The sequence below is a fragment of the Gambusia affinis genome, linkage group LG16, assembly GCF_019740435.1.
Source record: "Gambusia affinis linkage group LG16, SWU_Gaff_1.0, whole genome shotgun sequence".
Taxonomy (NCBI): domain Eukaryota; kingdom Metazoa; phylum Chordata; class Actinopteri; order Cyprinodontiformes; family Poeciliidae; genus Gambusia; species Gambusia affinis.
Genome location: NC_057883.1, coordinates 4974915 through 4995592, shown reverse-complemented (window position 1 = coordinate 4995592; position 20678 = coordinate 4974915). Strand labels below are relative to the sequence as shown.

Sequence of the window (20678 nt, the reverse complement as noted above, 5' to 3'; positions counted from 1 at the left end):
GTGACGGGTGAGAAAGAGAGGAAAGAAGAAAATAGGCATACATGGCAGCTAATATTGAACATCGCAATATTTACTAACAAGACTTTCTGATATTTTCCAGCTCTTATATTAGAATAACTTTCTAATTAAAAAAAAACAACATACTTGTAGGATTCACAAAAAGAGGTAAGATCAGTCCAGGTTAATTGTTAACAAGATGGCAGGAAAGCAGCATAATTTAAGGCAGCATCTGTTGAAAATTGTTGTTTTTTTGATATTGCAATGTCACTTTGTTCCTTATATCCTTTTCTTTCCATTTTAAGAATTTAAATAAGAAGAATTAAGACTTTAAGCTCATAATTAAGATGTTTTTTCTGATATCTTTGGATTTAATGTCAGAATTTCTGACTTTAATCTTCTGAGATAAAAAGTCAGAATTCTAATTTTTTTCAGTGGCCCTAAATGTCTTCCATACAAAAAAGGGAACCACTTCAAGAGAACTAAAAGAAAATTGTACGGTAGCGTGCGCTTATTCTGACAAACTGAGGAGATGTCGGACAATAAGCTTCAACCACACTTTAACTAATATTGATGAATGGCTCCTCAATGTCAGAGTGCCAGTGATGTTTTTAGTAAAATATATCTAATCTGCATTTCAATCCAATCTTCAAGTCGCAGACTTCCTTCCTAGTCGGAACGCAAAATAAAACAATGATATTCCTATGAGCAAGTCTGCTTTGTGTTATTATTACTGTGACGACTTTACCAACATTTCCGTTACAGTCAACATGTGTTATCTGGTATAGTGACGAAACTTTAAAGAGAATATAACCCGGGTGTGGCTCCCCGTCACAGCGTCCGCCTGCCCTGGTTGTGCTGAGGCTGCTCAACGCTGAGCTCCATTGAGAAGAGGTTTAAAGGGCTTGAATGCCTTCTGCTGAGGCAGGGCATCCACCAGCCGCTCTTTCCATGCCCTCTGGCCTTTGTGTCACCCAACAATGATGGCAGGGGGAGCGTCGGCCAATGGGAACGCAACAAAACAGCCGTTGGTGTGGTCCGTGAGTTTGTGCCGTTTGTGCGTCCAGGTGAATGGCCGCCCAAAGGTGAACGTTTCTTTCACGCCGTGTGTGACGAAGGGGACAGGGCGGAAACGTCACGCAGGGGAACAACCAATCGGATAATAGCCGTTTGGATTTATGCCAGGGTCTTTTTGGCTTGTAAGACTTTCGGACAGGTGACCAGGGCCAGTTTTTTTTCCTCCCCCCTCACAAAAAAATTTAAGGTCTGCCGAGTGGAGATGCCATACACGCCATCTGGCTTTTTCTGCGACCGGTTGATCCGGGAACGAGAAAGGAGAGACGGGGAAGGGTCCCTGAACAAGCCCATCCGGTTCAACGGCCAGGACTACAACACCCTGAGGCAGGACTACCTGCAGAGGAAGACTCTGTTTGAGGATGAAGCTTTCCCCGCCACAGTGGAGTCTCTGGGCTTCAAGGAGCTCGGACACAAGTCCAACAAGGTCAAGAACATCGTCTGGAAGAGGCCTAAGGTAGGTCGGGTTGGCAGGCGGAAAATAAGTTGAAAATAAGATGGGGTGGACCACATTTGGGAGGTAGGACATGATTTATTTATTTTTTTTAATACACGAAAGAAAAAAAAAATCAGCAAACTTGCAAGATGATGTTGGGATTTTGTCCAACCTGAGAAGAAACAAGTGAAGCTATCCAGGAAGAGGCTTTATACCTGTTTTTTAAAATTTCTGTCATATTAAACCGTCCATTTCTAACCTGAGGTTAACTTTCTTTTGTGTTTTGTTTTCGCAGGAAATCAGTGAAAACCCTGAGTTCATTGTCGGAGGAGCGAGTAGGACAGACATCTGTCAGGGAGATCTTGGTAAACTCTGTCTCGTTAGATATTTAAAGACACATTTGGAATATCAGTCTTAAAATCTTGTGCTCCTCCCTATATTCTCAAAAGATGACGTTCAAAAGATTAATTTATTTAATTCTTTAGCGTTGAACTGAAACGCCGGGTATCTGATTTTATTGTTTTTGCCTCATTGACATTTGATGGTAACTCGCTGGTAGAAAAATTAAACATTCTATTTTTTTAGATCGCACAGAAAGCACAGAAATGATAAGAAGCTATTTAAAAAGAAACTTGTTTTTAGACATATTTGCATTTTATTCAAGCTGGGAGATAGCGAGCGAGAGCAAGACTTAAAGCAGATAACGTGAAGGCTAAACATTGTGCAACAAAAGAAGTTTGATTTTTATTAGTTAAAGCTTTCTAGGTTTCAAAATGGGGCAGCAATTTGAAATCACAGAAATAATTTCAAAATTCTCCTGAAACAAAAACAGAGTGAACTTTAACTGATGCCAAAAATGTGAAAATTTCAATAATTTTATTTGTTTATAAGCATTAATAAAAGCCAATCTGACACCAAATGCTCTTGCTCGTGCAGCGGCTCTTCGCCTTTATACTTGATTAACGACTAGTTTCAGCAGGATGGAGGGTATTTCTGACGGTGACCTTTTGTCTGGCTGAAACAAAATTACATAAAAACGAGCGACTATTTTTGCAATGGTTTCCAACAACAATCTGTATTCTCAAAAGTAACAAAAGAAAAAAAAACAGTCGGTTATTTCATATCCCAGGAATCCCCTACATACGGCCTCTCTGCCTGCAGCAGCCTCTCTGTTTTGTGCTTACTCTTTTGCAACGGAATCCAACCGGCAGCACTTCCCATTGTTGTTCCGTTCACACAACAAATAAAGGGGACCAAAGGGAACAAAAGTCTTGGCAGACACAGTTAATCATTCGCTGTTGTAAAAGAAAAAAACGCGCATTGTTCTCGTGTGACAGTTACAAAAACACAACGATCAGCGCTTAGCAGAAAACTTTCCCTCCAGCAGGACAAAACTTATCAATATAATCTGGGCTAAACATAGTCCTAGGTAGAAGTTGTGGCTCAGAAGCGCTCATGTTGGAACGTTCTTTACCTTCGGGCATTGTTCAACGTTTGTTTTCTCTGTTTAGGTGACTGCTGGTTGTTAGCCGCTATTGCTTGTCTCACACTGAATGAGAAACTCCTCTATCGAGTTGTTCCCCAGGAGCAAAGCTTCTCTGAGAATTATGCCGGCATCTTTCACTTCCAGGTGTGACCATCTACTTTTCTAGCCACTAAGTACATCTAAAAAAAATACAAATTTCAGATACTCCATTGACTGTCTATTCCAACGAAACGTTTAGTGTGTTTTTTTTAAATAAATACTAAATGTTCTTTTGTTTCTTTTGAGCCATTTTCCTGGGTTTTTTCATGATAGACCAGCAGCAAGTGGTGAATGATTGTGAATCGTAAAGACAGTAATACATTGTTTAGATTGTTTTTCTATGTTGTTCTATATCTGAAATATTTATCTTGCACTTAGCCTGTTTTACTTTGATCCCATTAAATAAACTCTGGTTCAACAGCTGCATTCAGAAGTCTATTTATAAGTGTGTATAATTCCATTTTAACCAAAACCTCGTTGTTCTTTAGTAGAAGTTTTAACACTTAGAAATGCCACAGATCTGGATTTTAAAAAGAGTGGTAAGAAAAAAAAAAAAAACATGGTGCCAACAGTCCTAAGCATACATTGTTCTGTGTGTTCAGTGGTCCGGTCAAAGTCTCCAGATTTGAATTCAGGTCAGACTCTCCTGCAAGATGTGGAAATTTATGCTTGTGGATGTTCTCCATCTATTTTGACTCATCTTGAACTATCTTATTGAGAAAAATAGACAAGAATTTAAGTCACTATATGTGCAAAGCGGAGACAGAAAGGCTGAAAGCTGGAATCGCAACGAGACATGGTTCTACAAGGTTTTGTCTCTGATGCATGCCACACTTTTCAGATGCTGGAAAATCGCATTTCTTTTTTCTTCCACTGCTGCCTTGTCTTGGTCTGTCACATAAAATCCAAATGAAACATAATTAACTTTGTTTTTTGTAATGTAACAAAATATAAATGCGTGGGAGCTACAAGTACCGTGATCACAAAGTCCAGTAATGAACAGAAGAAGAACCAGTAACTAAGGGATCACCATGCACACTTAGACATTATCATCTATCTCATGTTTTTGGATTCTCTATTTTTCAGTTCTGGCGTTACGGTGACTGGGTCGACGTCGTCATTGACGACCGCGTCCCGACTTTCAACAACCAGCTGGTCTTCACTAAGTCCGCCGAGAGAAATGAGTTCTGGAGTGCCCTGCTGGAGAAGGCCTACGCAAAGTAAGTCGTAATACCTTAGTATAAAAGAGCAGAGGCATTACAAGGTGCTTTCAGCTGCTGTACTGCGTTTGTCACGTTTCATTACTGAATATAGTCTACATTTACTGATTGTATTTTTTGTTTCTATGGATGTGAGTTTGGATGTGTTTTGTTTATTAAGTGGTTACATCTAGTAGTTATCTTTCACTGTGTCAGGAATTTCTTTATTAATTAATGGAAACTATGCTGATGTAATACCTGTAAGATTATGAACCTTTATTAACTTAGTCTGTGGACATATTTGTATGTTGCCTCTTATGTCAAAGGTATTGGAACCAACCTGGAAAGGTTCAATGGATAAAGACGGGATTGTTGGGGCTGTGAAAGCTTCTAATTAACTAGATCCATGTTTTTTAATCATGTCTCACCATTAATTATTACTTTAAACTCTTGGAAAAAGTACAGAAGAAGTTACAGGCGGATTTACAGATCTTACAGTAAAGGCTACATGCTGGCTTACCAAATGTTGCTAAAGGCTATATTGCTCAAAAAAGACATTTGGAATGTTATCTTTGTGGTGTGGTCAGCTTTTGTCAGATCTTAATCTTCTCTAACACAAATTCTTCAGGCATAATAGGGTTGCTAGTATCTTCAGGAGTTAGGTGTGCACTTCCTTACAAACTCTTCTTACGATCTTCCCACCATACTGGCTGTCTGTCCCACTAAGGAAGAGTCTGTGGAAGCCAACTTGCTAAGACATCTTGGTTCTTCAGAACAAACTACTGGAGAGAGGGAGTGAATTGCTGAAAAGGCTTCAATTTTAGTAAGCCAATAGGAACTGTGGCTATCATTGAATAAGACGTAAAATTATTTGCAACAACCCTAGAAACGTAAAACTATTTGGAAATGCAATTTACATACCAGATGAAACTTAGCAAGGCAGTCGCCTAACAAAATGCTGCAAGCTGCTCCGATTGGCGTATTCAACGTAAAAGTGAGCAATTGTCAAGCCCTAGTCACACAATTCTGGTTTGGATACTTGCCTGGATGTTCAGTAATGAGCCCAAAGTCTGAATACGCATTAGAACTATCAAAGTTCACTCCTACAGAGAAAGGAAGGATGCGAAAACTTGTCTCTGATGGGAACTAACGTTGGGGAGCAAGCAACAACCCTAGAAATCAACAACAATTTTTGATTTCTAGTTGTTTTGCTACACAAAATTAAGTTATTTGGTCCAGCATTCCAACGCAGTCTGCGTAGCACTGAGGAGATGTTGTTAGCAAGGTGAAGCGTGTAAGAATTTGTGACTAACGGAGACAATTACCTTTAAGTCCGTATGGCATCTGACGTTATTGCTTAAAGGCCTAATTAGAGGGGAACTTGAAAGCGCTTGATACCCAGTCCTACATGTGTAACACCAAGTCAATCGCCCAAAAGGCAACTAGCTTATTTTGCATTTAGCCTTATTTATTGGTCAATGTACATTGCACCTTTTTAAATAGACGCATTTAAATTGAAATTGAAAAGAAAAAGTGACAGAAGAATCTCTGTCGCCTGTTGCATTGTCTAGACTTCACGGCTCTTACGAGGCCCTGAAAGGAGGGAACACCACGGAAGCCATGGAGGATTTCACGGGAGGCGTCACAGAGTTTTACGAGATGAAGGACGCTCCAAAAGAGCTTTATAAGATCATGAAGAAAGCCCTGGCGAGAGGCTCACTCATGGGCTGCTCCATTGATGTGAGAGATTGGTTATCTTGCCTTGACTACATAAGATAAGACTTTTTTGGAGTATGATGCAGGAGGGTTTGTTAGTTAGAAGTGTAGTCTGTGTGTTGCTTTTATGTTTTCTCATATTTTCTCTTCCTCTGTTCTTGGTTTCTTGTTGTTTTTTGCTCAATGTTTGGCTTTAGTCTCTGGTTCCTGCTCGCTTTGAGACCCGCACGGTGACGGGACTAGTGAAGGGTCACGCCTACTCCGTGACAGCGGTGGACGAGGTAAAACCGGTGGCTCAACTGGAATACCTTAACGTGTTCCGTTCCACGGCATGTGATTCATTATTTCCATTTCTCTGCCTCACAACAGTGCAAACCCTCTCAGCACAAGGACAACAAAGTTCGTCTGGTGCGTCTCAGGAACCCATGGGGTCAGGTGGAATGGAATGGCCCCTGGAGTGACAAGTGAGGATTTGTTTTGCTTGTTTAACACTTTCCTTAAAGGTTTTACCCTCGGTCTCAGATATATGTTGCTTGTTAAGGAACTTACATCCTCTTGTTTGTTATTTGCAACAGCTCCAAAGAGTGGGCGAATCTCTCTAAGGATGACAAAGACAAACTGCAGCACCAAAGCGCAGAGGATGGAGAGTTCTGGTGAGTGTCGGGTTATTGAACATGCGACTGCCGTTAAGATGTTTAGATTGATTTAAAAATGTTTAAATGTCCAATTAATGAACTGCTGAAGACTAAAAGCTAATTATTGATTGGAAGCACCTTTCAATTTAATTTTAGCACCCAGTCTTTGTCGCTAAGATAACTTTGTCTGTTGTTCACAGCCATATGCAGATGATCCTACTGTATTTCTGTCAGATTTGGTTCTCCAAAACTTGAATTTTTCTACTGGTGAGCAAATCTTTTGACGGTGACAGGACTAGTGAAGGGTCACGCCTACCAATGCTTCTTTTATTTAGAAGTATTGGTGCATTGGTGTGCACAGACATTTTTGGAGGGCAGGTACTCAAGTGGGAAAATATGAGGTCACCTTGTGAGTTATATGGGACCGCCGGCTGGCTGGTGTGAGATTTATTACAGGCTATATTGTCGGGCAAAATTACAAAATATTTGGGGTTTTGGTAACATAGGACTTTAAATATAGATACTGTTGCACTTGGGCTCCACAGTGGCGCAGTTGGTAGAGCTGTTGCCTTGCAGCAAGAAGGTCCTGGGTTCGATTCCCGGCCCGGCGTCTTTCTGCATGGAGTTTGCATGTTCTCCCTGTGCATGGTGGGTTCTCTCCGGGTTCTCCGGCTTCCTCCCATAGTCCAAAAACATGACTGTCAGGTTAATTGGTCTCTCTAAATTCTCCCTAGGTGTGAGTGTGTGAGAGAATGGTTGTGTGTCCTGTCTGTTTTCTGTGTTGCCCTGTGACAGACTGGCGACCTGTCCAGGGTGAACTCGCCTTTCGCCCAGAACGTAGCTGGAGAGGAACCAGCAACCCTCCCGACCCCATTAGGGACAAGGGTGACCAGAAAATGGATGGATAGACGGATAATGTTGCACTGGGCCACACACAATACACTGTTAAAACAACAACACATTTTTCGAAAGGGCACTTTTGATTTTCTTTTCATTCCTGATGACTATTGTACTTTCTGGTGTCCTTCAGGATGTCATTTGAGGACTTCAAGAAGAATTACACAAAGATTGAGATCTGTAACATGACACCCGACGCCCTCGAGGATGACAAGATCCACAAGTGGACGGTTTCTGTGAACGAGGGCCGTTGGGTGAGAGGCTGCTCCGCCGGAGGCTGCAGAAACTATCCAGGTGCAATAAAGCTTTTTATTAATCAAACATGTCTGTCCGGTTGATTAAAACAAAGACAATAACACAACAAACATAAAGAGTTTAACTGAATGGCTTTTGCAAATCAGTGCAAAATCATAAAAGGTCAAACATGAAGCCTTATTTCATGTAAATGTGAGAACATTTGATCGTTCTACATGTTCTGCAGACACCTTCTGGACCAACCCTCAGTACCGCCTCCGCCTGCTGGAGGAGGACGACGATCCGGACGACAACGAGGTGGTCTGCACCTTCGTGGTGTCCTTGATGCAGAAGAACAGACGAAAAGAGCGAAAGATGGGGGCCAACCTCTTCACCATCGGATTCGCCATTTACGAGGTGACGGATTTTACACTAACCTACTTTTGTTTGAATATGAACTGATGGAATTTGATTGTTCGAAATAATAAATGTTCTATTTGTTTCCACTGCTGCTTGCATCTCTCCACAGGTGCCAAAGGAGGTGAGGAAGGTGTCAACGAAACATTCGGCAATTGTATCCTGCATTCGTTTTTATCGATTATCAAAGGGATTATTGTCTAAACCCGATCTTTGTTCAGTATCCGTGCTTTTACCTGTCGCTACGGCTCAACTTTGCAGATGCACGGAAACAAGCAGCACATGCAGAAGGACTTCTTCTTACTCAACTCCTCCAAGGCCCGCTCCAGGTCCTACATCAACCTGCGGGAGGTGACGCAGCGCTTCCGCCTGAGCCCCGGCGAGTACGTCATCGTGCCTTCCACGTACGAGCCGCACCAGGAGGGGGAGTTCATCCTGAGAGTCTTCTCTGAAAAGAGGAACACCTCAGAGTGAGTGAGCGGCGCAGGGGTTGTGATGTAGTCCAGAAAACAGGTCTGTAAAGTACGACGGTGAGTTAGGGTTACTGTAGATAGAAAAAAAAGAGGAATACATTTATGACAAAACAACTAGAAAAAAAAAACCCTAGGAAAAACCATGGAAATTTGTGAACTCCAAAAGTCAAAGATTTGTGAGAAAAAAGAAACTCTGAAAGTTTGAGATCCTTCTCAGGAATTTCAGATGCCTCAGTGTCAAAAGTCAAAAATGTTAACTTTTTTATTTTTAAATTAAGAATTTATTTTTTTTTTTTTTTGCGAAATTTCTGAACTCAATATCAAAATTTCTGAGTTATTTCTGAATAGCCTCAATATTTCTGAGTATTTTGGGGGAAATTAATTACTGTTTTTTTTTTTTGCTATCTACAATGGCCATCACATGCTGTCGTGGTAAAGGACAAAGGGGGGGTAAATACTTTTTTTTTTAGTGGTAAAGGCCGTATACTTTTTGATATTTCTGATATTTCTTTACATGTTTCAGAAGAGGGCTGGGCATTGCTGGAGCTGCCAGAACTAAAAATGTGTCAGACTTCAGGATTCTTTTCCCAAAGTCTTCCTCAAATGTTGCTACAGACCTTTTTTTAATGTATTAGCAAATAATACATTAGAGAACATATTAAAATGGGGAATTAAAGTATGTGCTGTTGGTTTAAAGTGAGAAAATGGCTGTAGGTGTTCAGTTTGATGCATTTAAGAGCTAGAAAGAAATCAGGGCAGATTCCCGTCTTTGGCTGACTGATTGGTGCATCTCTGGTGAAGTAGCCATGTTTATAGTGAATTATTTAAATTCTGTAAATCTTTCTGAAGTTAAATCCAAACCCAACCTTCATCAAGAGAGGTTTTAAAAATACATGAAGCATTTCCAGCAGTACCCAGTCCTACTTCCTGCATGTCACGTTTGATTTCTGGCTGCTTTGTGTTGTTGGGTTGTGACCACATGTTTGGGTGGGAAAAAAAAAAAAGCCCCAAGAGCGAACAATTTTAACGGCAGTTTGATTTGTAGAACAAAGAGGAGGATAGATCGTTGACACGTTAATTTGGAACGTCTCATTCCTACTGTTTTTAGTTTTTAGAAACAAGAAACAGGTGAACACGCTTGACTTTACAGCGGATTTACTATGATCCGTGTGTCATCAAATCAAACATTCAGACTCAAAAATGATTCTACACCCCAAAACCTGATTTAGTGTCACCAAACCAGAAGTATGTCCAATGCAAATCATTCTGGCACAAAATGTGGCTAAATTGGTAGAGCTCAAAAGATGTGGATTTTCTGTCCACATCTTTTTTCTTTATTTTTAAACCAGGAACGAAGCTAGAACTCCGGAAAATTTCCAAACCCAATTTGGATGCAGTTTTGTGGTCAAACACAGTGTGTGTCAAAATTTTAAGCACCAGACCCAAACTTTCATACGTGTATGAAAAAATAGGACAGAACTCATGAACCTGTATTGAAAGATGTTAGCTTTATTCTGAAGATGAGGCTAAAAATGTAGATATTTGTGCACAATGCTGAGAAGTATGTTTAGAAGCATCTGAGTTTGTTAAAGCTAAAAAAAAATTTTTTTAAAAAGTGTAGAACTATTAAGCATGGCATCGATTGGCATTTGTTGGAAGAAGTTTGTCCAAATATTTGTTAATTTTGACCTTTGGATTAGAGGAACACTGCAAAAGCAACATATTACAAAGAATTTTCGGTCTTGTTTCTACTGCAACTTGAAACAAGACAAAACTAACTTACAAGTAGCTTTTCAGTAACATAAAGGAGCTTGTTTTAATTTAATAATTCCTGAATAGTTCCTCTGGTTTGGTTTCACTTATTCAGAGGCTTGCAAAAGTATTCATACCCCTTGAATGCTCCCATATTTTGTCACATTGCAAACCAGAGACATAAGTATGTTCCCTTGAATTTTAATGTGAAAGTAGAACACAATTGTGAAGCAGAAGGAAAATTATACATGATTAAAATTATTGTTACAAATAAAAAACAGAGAAGTGGAACCAATTGCCTTCAGAAGTTGTCTGATGGTTAATGGCTGAATAGAGTCAATATATATGGAAACATTCATGGGGTATGAATACTTTTGCAAGCCAAAGTAACAAGACATTTCTTCCAATGTTATAACTGAAATAATCTGCCAATGTTAAGAAATGATTGACTTAAAACAAGCTCTCTATATTGCGCTGAAAAGCTACTTTTGTTTTATTTTAAGTGTACTAAGATATTTGCACGAGAAACTAGACCAAAAACCCTTTGTAGGATTTTGAGTCCTTTGCACTGAAAATCCACAAAAAAACAAAACAAAAACAAATCAAACATGTCTTCCCAATTTGAGTTTTTAAAACTCACTGAAGAAGTTGTACGTTGTGTAATCATTCCATTCTGGAAAAAGAACTGTTCAAGTGAATCATTAAAGGCTTAAAATGACCATGATGAGAGGATGCTACAGGGTCACCTACAGCTGCTGGCTGTAGGAAGTACCAGACACCAACATGTAGCTTCAGGTCTAGATGAGATGCTGCGAGGACAGTTCGGACTATTTTTCAGGAGATAGCCGGTGACGTGAGTGCAGACGGGCAGAAACGGGAAGCGGAAACTCGCATGATTTGTTTTAGGATCAGCTATGTTGACGGCGAAAGTGTATTTGTGCATCAGTCCGACGCTCGTTCTCTCCCTCTCAGGACATGGAGATCACAGCTAATGAGCTGAGAAACGTTCTCAACAGGGTGATCACCACGCGTAAGTCCAACATCACAACAGCAGAACCTTGTGTGTTACTGGGACGTCATGTGATGCCTCATCAGAAAGTAGTGACTATTTGAAAGAAGAAAGCAAACGAGCCCACGTCTTTGTGTTTCTTTTAGAAAATCAAAATCTGAAAAAGTCGTGCTTTTGTAAGTGTAGAACTTGATTCAATGGCATGCGATTGGCATTTGTTGGAAATATTTATTCTTGTTTATCAGAATAGTTTGAGCTAGTTCAGATTTCAGAGAACACTGCAGCAATTTATCAGATTTAGGTCTGGACTTTGACTAGCAACTTGAAACCATAATAACACAAGTAGCTTTCATCTAAACAGGATGTATAGGGGCTTGTTTTTTTCAGTAATTTTATTTATTTATCTATTTATTTATTTATGCAACATTTTAATGAAACCCTTAAAGAAAGGGAACGTCTTTATAAATGAGTCCCATCTATAGTTACATTGAAATCTAGATGCAATGCCATGTCACACAGGCGTTTACCCCTAAAATAGTTGAGTTTTTCCAATAGGTTACACTAAAGTTTGTGGTCGTAATTGTAGTAAGAAGTGACAAAGTTCAAGAAGTAACTTTACTTTTGCAAGAAATGTGGCGTCCTTTAAAACATTTTTTTTTACCCTCCATCTTGTTTTCCCTCCAGATAAGGACCTGAACACGGAGGGCTTCAGCCTGGAGAGCTGCAGGAGCATGATTGCTCTGATGCCAATGTATCCATTTCTTCCAATGTTATCAGGCAGGCTGTAATCTGCCAATGTGCACAGAAATGATTGACTTAAAACAAGACCCTTTGGTCGGGTCGGCTGACGCTAACGCCTTTTATTTAAGTGTACTAAGATATTTGCTAGAAACTAGCCTGGAGGAGATGGCTCCTGTTTGATACAGGATCTAACAATTATTTCAGTAATACTGAATATACTGATAGATTAATCTAGCGATTCTTCTGCCGGTTAATCGATTAATCGGGTAAAAATGGTCCCATTCTGCAGATTATTTTATTTAACCACTTAAGCCTTTTTTATGTAACATTAGAATTACCACTGTGAATATGATGTTCTTTCAACAAATGGTCTTTTTTTTGTCTGTGTCACCTACAGATTAATTGGCTAGTTGGGAAGTACGACACCAACATTATTCAATCTAGATTAATCACTGCTGATGTCACGAATGGTGACTGGCCATATTAAGGAAAAAAGATAAAATACCATTGTGGGAAGAACAGACTGGAAGGCAAGTTGGAGTTTAGTGCCTTGCCCATTGGCATGTGATAAAGGGAAGCTGAAATCGAACCCACAACCTTCTGACTGCAAGGAGACTACTATACCTGCTGAACCGCTGTCACCCTATGTTCCCCCACATTCCCTATTAAGTGCCTCACATGATGTTCGTCATTCATCGATAGTCAACAGGGTAAAATGAAAAGAGGAAAGACTTGCATTTCAAATTAAAAGCACGCAGTGGTGTGGAGTTTGGTCTTAACCGTGTCCATTTAAGATGGACGGGACAGGTCGACTCAACCTGCAGGAGTTCATACATCTGTGGAATAAGATCAAGCAGTGGCAGGTGGGAGACGTTCATATAATAAATACCTGAATCAAATGCAATAGCAGTGCTTTGTAGTGTTGGCGAAAAGAAAAATTTAATTTTTAGGTAGTATTTTTCATTACGAGCAGTTGAGTTGGGAGGATTTTCAGTGGTTTATGCGACAAATCCATCTGTTCCTGTTTTCCAGGGAATCTTCAAACATTATAACGGCGATCAAACCGGCAGCATCAACAGCTACGAGATGAGGAACGCCGTCAATGACGCAGGTAAGAACAGACAGGAAGTAATTTGGGTCGTTGCCAACGATGCAGCGGGAAAAAAATCCAGTTTAGTTTGCCGAAGTTAAGAGAGGCACAACCTTTTCATATTGTGTCACATTGTTTCAATGTTTTATTAGATTTTTAAAAAATAAACTAGAAAATTTAAACAAGACCTGGAGTTGTCTTTTGAAAAAGGCAAATTCTCATTTTTGTTGGATATCCACTTTAAGAAATATGCTATTTATTTTCGTAAGTTTTTAAAGGAAAACAAAAACCAGCGAAACGTCACCTTTCTAAACAACGGCTTAAGTCATTTTTTTGTCACAGAAGATTTTTTTTTTTTTTTTACCTAAATTATCTTTTGGCAAAAAAATGACATAGGCTGTAATTTTATGAAGATGGTCATAACACACTTGCTAACAGAAAATTTATACAGTACATTGTCTTCTGTAGGGTGTTGATATTTGTGGAAAATTATGTAAAAAAACAACAACAAAAAAAGTCAACAGGTTTCAGTTATTCAACATGGGCCAGTGGATCTCATTTTACAGTGACAACATGAGCATTATGTCTAATATTTTATGACTCGGGCAAAAACCAGAGGTGATGAAAAACTGCATAATTTGACTCGTAAAGTGCTCCGTTGTTATTGTTGTGTCACATTTTTGCTATGAATAAAAACAACAACAAAAAAACTGACTGTGAGATTCTTCTTCACCTGCAGCCTAAACTCATCCTCTAAATGTTCTTGTCACTGTACAGCCATGTGTCTTATGTCCTGTCCAGGCTTCCGTCTCAACAACCAGCTCTATGACATCATCACTATGCGCTACGCGAACGAGAACATGAACATCGACTTCGACAGCTTCATCAGCTGCCTGGTTCGGCTCGAAGCCATGTTCAGTAAGTCAGGCTCTGATTGGTTGCTCCTGCAGATGGCAGTAGGACCACAGAAGGGAGACGGAGAAGCTTGTTTTTTTTTTTGTTTCTTTTCACCTATTATTTGTTTCAAGTCATACAGTCACAACAAAGTGACAGTTTGAACTAATATGTGACAAAATATGTCATTTATAAAAAGTTCTATACTGCAGCTTTAACAAATGTTTAGCAGCACTTACAGTTCAATGTGTTCCTCCTCAGGGGCCTTCCAAGCATTTGACCGGAGGAGATGGAACCTGCTGAACGCTGTCCTGGAGGTACATTCCCTATTAACCTCACATACACATATAGCATAGTCAACCCAAAATGAAGTTAAGCATGACACAAATGTAATAACACAGATTCTGACACATTTATCTGCCTCCAACCACGAGTTTACATGTATAAATCATCTTCACCATGAGAGACATTTAGGTTTGTCTTAATGGATTTCAATTGTTCCAGCATCCAGCCTCAAATATATACATACACGAGCAGAGAAACTGCAAACTTTTTCTTGCCATCGTTAAGGTTTCAACTGATTGATTTAGTTTGAGATGTTCAAATCTCAGAACACAATACTGTGGTAGAAATAGTATCGTTCTGAGTGCTTCACTGCCAGAGTGGAATAATGGAGGACGACCTTCAAATTCTGCCATTTTCTATCAAAACAGCAACTAGATAGTTTAAGCTTGGAGATAGTTGGGAGTTCAAGCAGCAAATGGTTTGGAGTGGACGAAGGTGGCTAACATTATAAGTTTGGATCCAGTTTAGTTTGCGCCATGTTGAAAATGAGCACAACTATGTCAAGGGTTGTCACATTGTTTCAATGGGTCAAAATTACAAAAAAAACAAAACAAAAAAACACGAGTTGGCTTTAAAAATTATTTAAAAATGCGAATATATATTGTTTTTTTTTTTACTTGCTCACCAAAAACATTTAATATTGTTTTTAAAAAACTAAGTTGTCAGACTTAAATCTACAGAGCCTGTCTGGTGAAACGACCGGCGGGAAAAAAGTAGAAGATATTAAGTCGTTACCATGATTTTTGTTTTCTCCTATGACACCAGACGGGCTCTGTACCGTATAAAATGTATAATTGTACATTAAAATATAAACTAGAAATATCCCAAAAACGGAATATAGGTCACTCTTTGAAAACGCTTGCCGTATTTAGCTTAGCTTAGTTAGCTTTAGCTCACTAAGCTTAGCTAACAATAACATTTAGTATGAAGTAAAAATCCATGTACGTTGTGTTCCTTCTTACTACGAAACAAAATGAAAGAAGAACAAAGTGCTCACCTTATTTTTTTCATTCTAAAATTTTTTTAAAAAAAGAAAGTGTTTCTTCACGTCAGTTGCCTGTGTTTTCTTGCTAAATTTGTCCCATTCTTGACTACAAAAATATCACTCTGAACCTTTAACAGCAACCAGGACATCAGTCAAAATATCCAGCAATGCCAGAATCTTGCTGGTGACTAAACACAAGACATTTGTAGTGGGGGTGTTCATATCATTTTGACAATACATACAAACCTTTGCACAGTGTTTGCATAACCCCCAGTCCCCCCGCCCTAAAATATGTTTTATTGTCATTCAAGATGTGCAACATCCGGGTCCGTACGGAGCCCCTTAGGGGACATGGGGAATTTTTTTTTTTTCTTTTACCTATTATTTGTTTGTCATACAGTCACAACAAAACTTTTGCGTTACCTGTGACAAAATATGTCATTTATAAAAATATACTGATCTTATGCGGCATAATTGAATACTGTAAGTCTTTCTTCACGGTGGCCTTCCAAGCATTTCTGATTTAATATAAGGTTATGTAAGGTTTTTCCATGAATGTTAATATCACTATAGCATATCTGAAGTTTTATATCTTTCTTTAGAATGCAAAGGCACACAAACCTATGATATAAACAGAAACCTTCCGTAAAGAAATATAAATACTGTACATCCAAACTTTAGGTTTGTCTTAATGTTTCAATTGTTAACATCGTCAAATATTTGAGCAGAGAAACTGCTTGTCTTGGTTAGCTAAATGGTTTAAAGAGCTGCTTTTATGTTCAGTTTCATCTCAACCTAACAGACATAAACATGCAGTAAATAAATCGATTTTCAATCAGTTTTTGCACCAAAGACTTCATAATAATAAACACGTTCACGTAGGCTCTGTAAGAACCATATGAATAGTTTAAGCTTGGAGATAGTTGTTCAAGCACTTAGGTGGTGGGTGTGGGAGTGACGTCATCAAGTATGAATGGGAAGCTTACTGGCCTGCCATGTTGAGGAAACGGTGAGCGGGTTGGTCAGTCCTTGCAAAGTCTGGAGCATAATTACAACAAAAAAAATCAATAAATGTGACAGAACAAAGAGTTGGCTTTAACAGATTATTTAAAAATGCGAATAATTATATTGTTTTTTTTTTTAATAATAAAACGTGTTTATTATTGTCTTTAAAAAAACTGATTGTCAGACTTAAATTCATTCACATATTTATGTCTGTTAAGGTTGAGATGGAACTGAACATAAAAGCAGCTCTTTAAACCATTTAGCTAACCAACACAACAGCGACACAATCAAAACTGTCAGATGACTTATTACGCGCGATAATAACTCAGAAATATAGTTTGATGTACGGAAGGTTTCTGTTTATATCATAGGTTTGTGGTGCCTTTGCATTCTAAAGAAAGATATAACACTTCAGATATTTCACAAAGATATTAACATTCATGGAAAAACCTTACATAACCTTATATTAAAGGACATCAGTCAAAATATCCAGCAATGCCAGAATCTTGCTGGTGACTAAACACAAGACATTTGTAGTGGGGGTGTTCATATCATTTTGACAATACATACAAACCTTTGCACAGTGTTTGCATAACCCCCAGTCCCCCCGCCCTAAAATATTTTTTTTTATTGTCATTCAAGATGTGCAACATCCGGGTCCGTTTACCAGCATCTATAACACAGAAGTAATTTTATATGTTCACATTTTTTTTTACTTAAACTGACATTTTTCTTTAACTATAGTGCATATATACTAGGTGAGGAAAAAAAATAGAGAAAGTATTCCAGCACTGCAAATTGAACCATGAAAGATTGTTTAAAAATTTCTACAAACAAAAAAAAATGTTTTTCTTCCCCCTCCATCTGAAGTGGCTCCAGTTGACCATGTACGCCTAGACAGGCCCACCTTCTCCCAGGTGAACTCCACATGAGGACCAGACCTGCCAGCCGTTACCTCAGTATTCAGTATTCAGCGTGCCCGACCGCCGTTGGCTTTCATCCACATCAACCTCCAGAAGCTCCAAAGGACGTCTTCACCTCCACCGTTCTGTTTCCTCTGCTCTCGTCCTACCACCATCACCCCATCGGACTCTTTTTAGTTACAATTTCTTCTTTTTTTTGGACATCATCACCTGTTGTACTGTTCTTTATCTCAGGCAGCAAACACAACCAACCTCTTTTTACTGTCGCAATACCTCACAGAGCCCCTCTCATGCATCACGTTTTCTTCTTATACCATTCATCCCTCTGACCTGGGCTTAATATTTCTCATATTCAATTTTCATTAAGTTCTTTTTAATCACTCAGTTTTGTCAGTAAAAATTTTTATGATCCACATTGCATACAGTTCTCTCCGTGTTGGAGAAACTCAGGCCTCCTCTGTTCCACCTCAGCAGGACTTTGCTCTCGCTGACCCGTCTTTCAGTTTTTGAGCTCGATTAAAAATCAGAAATACGGATTTGAAACATTATGGCAAAAGGGTTGAACTGCAGCTTTTTGTGATTCATTCCCCTACTTATAAAGGCTTTGGTCAATTGAGTGTACTACATTTTAATCATTTTAATCCAATAAATAAATATGTAGTTGTTGGTTTGACTGCTTTCCACCATGTCTGACTTAAAAAATATCTTTGTTAAATGAAAACAGACCTTTTTTTATGTTGCACATTTTATTAACATCTTAGATTGCACTTCTTTGAAAAGAAAAAAAAAGTTTTCCAGAACTTTGAAAACAAATGAAAATACTTGAAGAAACTCGGGAATGCCAGGTAAGAGGTGAACTGAACACTTATATAAATAGAACATCGTGCTGGTAAAAATGGGTGGAAACTGCCTTTAAAAATGCAGATTTATGCTATCGGTTACTTGGCTATTTGGCATGTGAGATGAAACTTTATTCTTTGTTCTTTCGTCCAACACCTCCTCTCAACACCCTTTCACATCCACACTCCATGAGAAAACTACCACCGGTGTGGAAAATAAAGCTCCACTGCCTTCTGCTCAATGCTCCGATTCAAAACCAAAATAAAAAAAAACAAAACAAAACAAAAAAAAACATAAAACACAACCTCACTTCACTCTTGATAAACAAGGTTCACGTAACAGTGTGATTTAACACGTTCCTTCAAAAGAAAAAAATCAAGGAGTAACTCCACGCAGATTAAAACGTACAGTAGGAAACGCCACCGCATTCGTGTCTTGGTTCTCAAATCAGACGGTCTGGGATTCACCACCTGGAAGGGGAGACAAGATGGAGGAGGCTGTTAAACTGAGCAGCATACTTGTGTTATTTTTTTTTGTTTTCCTCTCTTGTGGTGGGTTTCTCCCCGTTGCAGCCCTGAACCCACCTTCATGCAGAGAACGCTCTTGGTGTGGCCCTTCAGCGTGCGCAGCAGCAGCCCGTCGTGGGCCGCCCTCACGCTGATCGTGTTGTCGTAGGAGCCGACCAGCAGGATCCTCCGGGCCCCCTCCTGCGACGAGGCCAGACAGCTGACGGCGCGCGGCCCGTGGCACTCGAACACGTCCATCTGCTTGTTTGTCTAAACAATGAGCAGCGAGACGAGAACCCGGTCAACTCGAGCTGGCGGAGAGGCGTGCCGTTTTCCATCAACTTCACACGCAGACAAGCTTCGGCGGGATGAAAACGCAATCAAGTGTTAAGAGGGAAAACGTGAATGTGTTTTGTGTGGTGCGTAATTGTAGGGCTGGAACGATTAATTGTATTAATTGTGATTAATCAAATTACTTATGAATAATCGTGTTAATGGTGATTAATTGTGAACAACTGTATTAATCGTAATTAGTTGGATTAATTGTGATTAATCAATTACTGAAATACTCGTCCACTAGGTAATTGATTGAGCGTAGATTTTTTGAGTATACAGACTCAGGAAAGGCCATTTGCTCAAGAAAATTAGATTTGGTTATAATTTAACCAAAACCGTGAAAAAAGATATAAAAGTTTTGCATTTAAGATAAAAACACCTTTGTCTGTAAATATGTTTTAGCAAAAACTCCTCAATGGCAAAGTTTTTGCTTCACCCGGTTCGGATTTACCAAAGGAATGCTGCTATTACATTTTAGGCAATACAATGTTTATTTTCTTAATTAATAAGGAATTGAATTGTTCAATTTCTTTTTTTTTATGTATTTCTAGTGTTGTACAAAAATGGTGTAAGTGGTTAAATGAAAAATCTGTTGAATGTACCAATTTTTTAATTAATCATCAGACCAATTGAGAACAATTGATTACTAAAATAATTGTTAGTTGCAGCCTCACATAACTGTGAAGTGGTAACTTTAATTTTCTTTTCCGCCCAAAAAAATAATAATCTGAAATATCAGCATTAGATGGAAGCAGATCAGAACCAAATTGAGAGATTCAAGGAGTTAAATACATGTGACGCTTGGTCTTCCTCACCTTAAGGTTAAAGGTCACCACGGTACCGTTAGCCAGACCGGCGTATAAAGTCTCCCACCGGCTGTGAAGGCAGAGGACTCGGTCGGACAACCTTACATAACCTTATATTAAATCAGAAAGTACGGCGGCCACCGTAAGAAAGACTTACAGTATTCAATTATGCCGCATAACTGATCAGTACAGTTTTGCGAGGGAACGCAAAAATTTTTGCGAGGGAACGCAAAAGGTTTTGCGAGGTAACGCAAAAGTATTGCGAGGGAACGCAAAAGTTTTGCGAGGTAACGCAAAAGTATTGCGAGGGAACGCAAAAGTTTTGCGAGGTAACGCAAAAGAAAAAAAATTCCCCATGTCCCCTAGGGGGCTCCGTAGGTCCGTTTACTAGTATCTATAACACAGAAGTAATTTTATATGTTCACATTTTTTTTTACTTAAACTGACATTTTTCTTTAACTATAGTGCATATATACTTAGGTGAGGAAAAAAATAGAGAAAGTATTCCAGCACTGCAAATTGAACCATTAAAGATTGTTTAAAAATTTCTACAAACAAAAAAAAATGTTTTTCTTTCCCCTCCATCTGAAGTGGCTCCAGTTGACCATGTACGCCTAGACAGGCCCACCTTCTCCCAGGTGAACTCCACATGAGGACCAGACCTGCCAGCCGTTACCTCAGTATTCAGTATTCAGCGTGCCCGACCGCCGTTGGCTTTCATCCACATCAACCTCCAGAAGCTCCAAAGGACGTCTTCACCTCCACCGTTCTGTTTCCTCTGCTCTCGTCCTACCACCATCACCCCATCGGACTCTTTTTAGTTACAATTTCTTCTTTTTTTTG

The 20678-nt window shown here is 39.2% G+C and overlaps 3 protein-coding genes and 1 long non-coding RNA gene across 6 annotated transcripts; 3 read left to right on the top strand and 1 right to left on the bottom strand.

Annotated features, from left to right (window-relative positions):
* Nucleotides 1-1221: 1221 nt before the first annotated feature.
* On the top strand, nt 1222-8643 carry capn3a (calpain 3a, (p94)). Of its 3 annotated transcripts, XM_044142880.1 has the most exons (12): nt 1222-1528; nt 1803-1872; nt 3019-3137; nt 4119-4252; nt 5803-5971; nt 6145-6228; nt 6317-6411; nt 6523-6600; nt 7613-7773; nt 7961-8130; nt 8243-8254; nt 8392-8643. In XM_044142880.1, exons 1-12 carry the CDS (start codon nt 1277-1279, stop codon nt 8602-8604), a joined length of 1557 nt encoding a protein of 518 aa, XP_043998815.1. In that variant the 5' UTR covers nt 1222-1276; the 3' UTR covers nt 8605-8643. The 3 variants fall into 3 exon arrangements, with proteins under 3 accessions (XP_043998815.1, XP_043998814.1, XP_043998816.1); XM_044142879.1 differs by having other exon boundaries at nt 8243-8605; XM_044142881.1 differs by lacking the exon at nt 3019-3137 and having other exon boundaries at nt 1325-1528; nt 8243-8605.
* Nucleotides 8644-11174: 2531 nt separating this feature from the next.
* Nucleotides 11175-12110, top strand: LOC122846198. Its single transcript, XR_006373198.1, has 3 exons — nt 11175-11208; nt 11328-11385; nt 12049-12110. It is a non-coding gene; the product is annotated as an uncharacterized LOC122846198 (long non-coding RNA).
* Nucleotides 12111-12661: 551 nt separating this feature from the next.
* On the top strand, nt 12662-17356 carry LOC122846615 (calpain-3-like). Its single transcript, XM_044143686.1, has 5 exons — nt 12662-12968; nt 13138-13216; nt 13997-14113; nt 14351-14406; nt 17342-17356. Exons 1-5 carry the CDS (start codon nt 12900-12902, stop codon nt 17354-17356), a joined length of 336 nt encoding a protein of 111 aa, XP_043999621.1. The 5' UTR covers nt 12662-12899.
* A 907-nt stretch (nt 17357-18263) lies between these two features.
* Nucleotides 18264-19928, bottom strand: LOC122846186 (zinc finger protein 106-like). Its single transcript, XM_044142966.1, has 3 exons — nt 19845-19928; nt 18772-18963; nt 18264-18657 (listed from the first exon to the last, which is right to left on the bottom strand). Exons 2-3 carry the CDS (start codon nt 18949-18951, stop codon nt 18499-18501), a joined length of 339 nt encoding a protein of 112 aa, XP_043998901.1. The 5' UTR covers nt 18952-18963; nt 19845-19928; the 3' UTR covers nt 18264-18498.
* Nucleotides 19929-20678: the final 750 nt, after the last annotated feature.

What these genes read in the sequence shown, in the direction of transcription:
- LOC122846615 (XM_044143686.1), top strand. Translation starts at nt 12,900, where the DNA reads ATGGACGGGACAGGTCGACTCAACCTGCAGGAGTTCATACATCTGTGG. An exon ending in ATAAGATCAAGCAGTGGCAG is followed by an intron (nt 12,969 to 13,137) that starts GTGGGAGACGTT and finishes CCTGTTTTCCAG; the next exon opens with GGAATCTTCAAACATTATAA. An exon ending in GAACGCCGTCAATGACGCAG is followed by an intron (nt 13,217 to 13,996) that starts GTAAGAACAGAC and finishes TGTCCTGTCCAG; the next exon opens with GCTTCCGTCTCAACAACCAG.
- capn3a (XM_044142879.1), top strand. Translation starts at nt 1,277, where the DNA reads ATGCCATACACGCCATCTGGCTTTTTCTGCGACCGGTTGATCCGGGAA. An exon ending in CTGGAGAAGGCCTACGCAAA is followed by an intron (nt 4,253 to 5,802) that starts GTAAGTCGTAAT and finishes TGCATTGTCTAG; the next exon opens with ACTTCACGGCTCTTACGAGG. An exon ending in GCAGAGGATGGAGAGTTCTG is followed by an intron (nt 6,601 to 7,612) that starts GTGAGTGTCGGG and finishes GGTGTCCTTCAG; the next exon opens with GATGTCATTTGAGGACTTCA.
- LOC122846186 (XM_044142966.1), bottom strand. Translation starts at nt 18,951, where the DNA reads ATGGACGTGTTCGAGTGCCACGGGCCGCGCGCCGTCAGCTGTCTGGCC. An exon ending in AGAGCGTTCTCTGCATGAAG is followed by an intron (nt 18,658 to 18,771) that starts GTGGGTTCAGGG and finishes CTCCCCTTCCAG; the next exon opens with GTGGTGAATCCCAGACCGTC.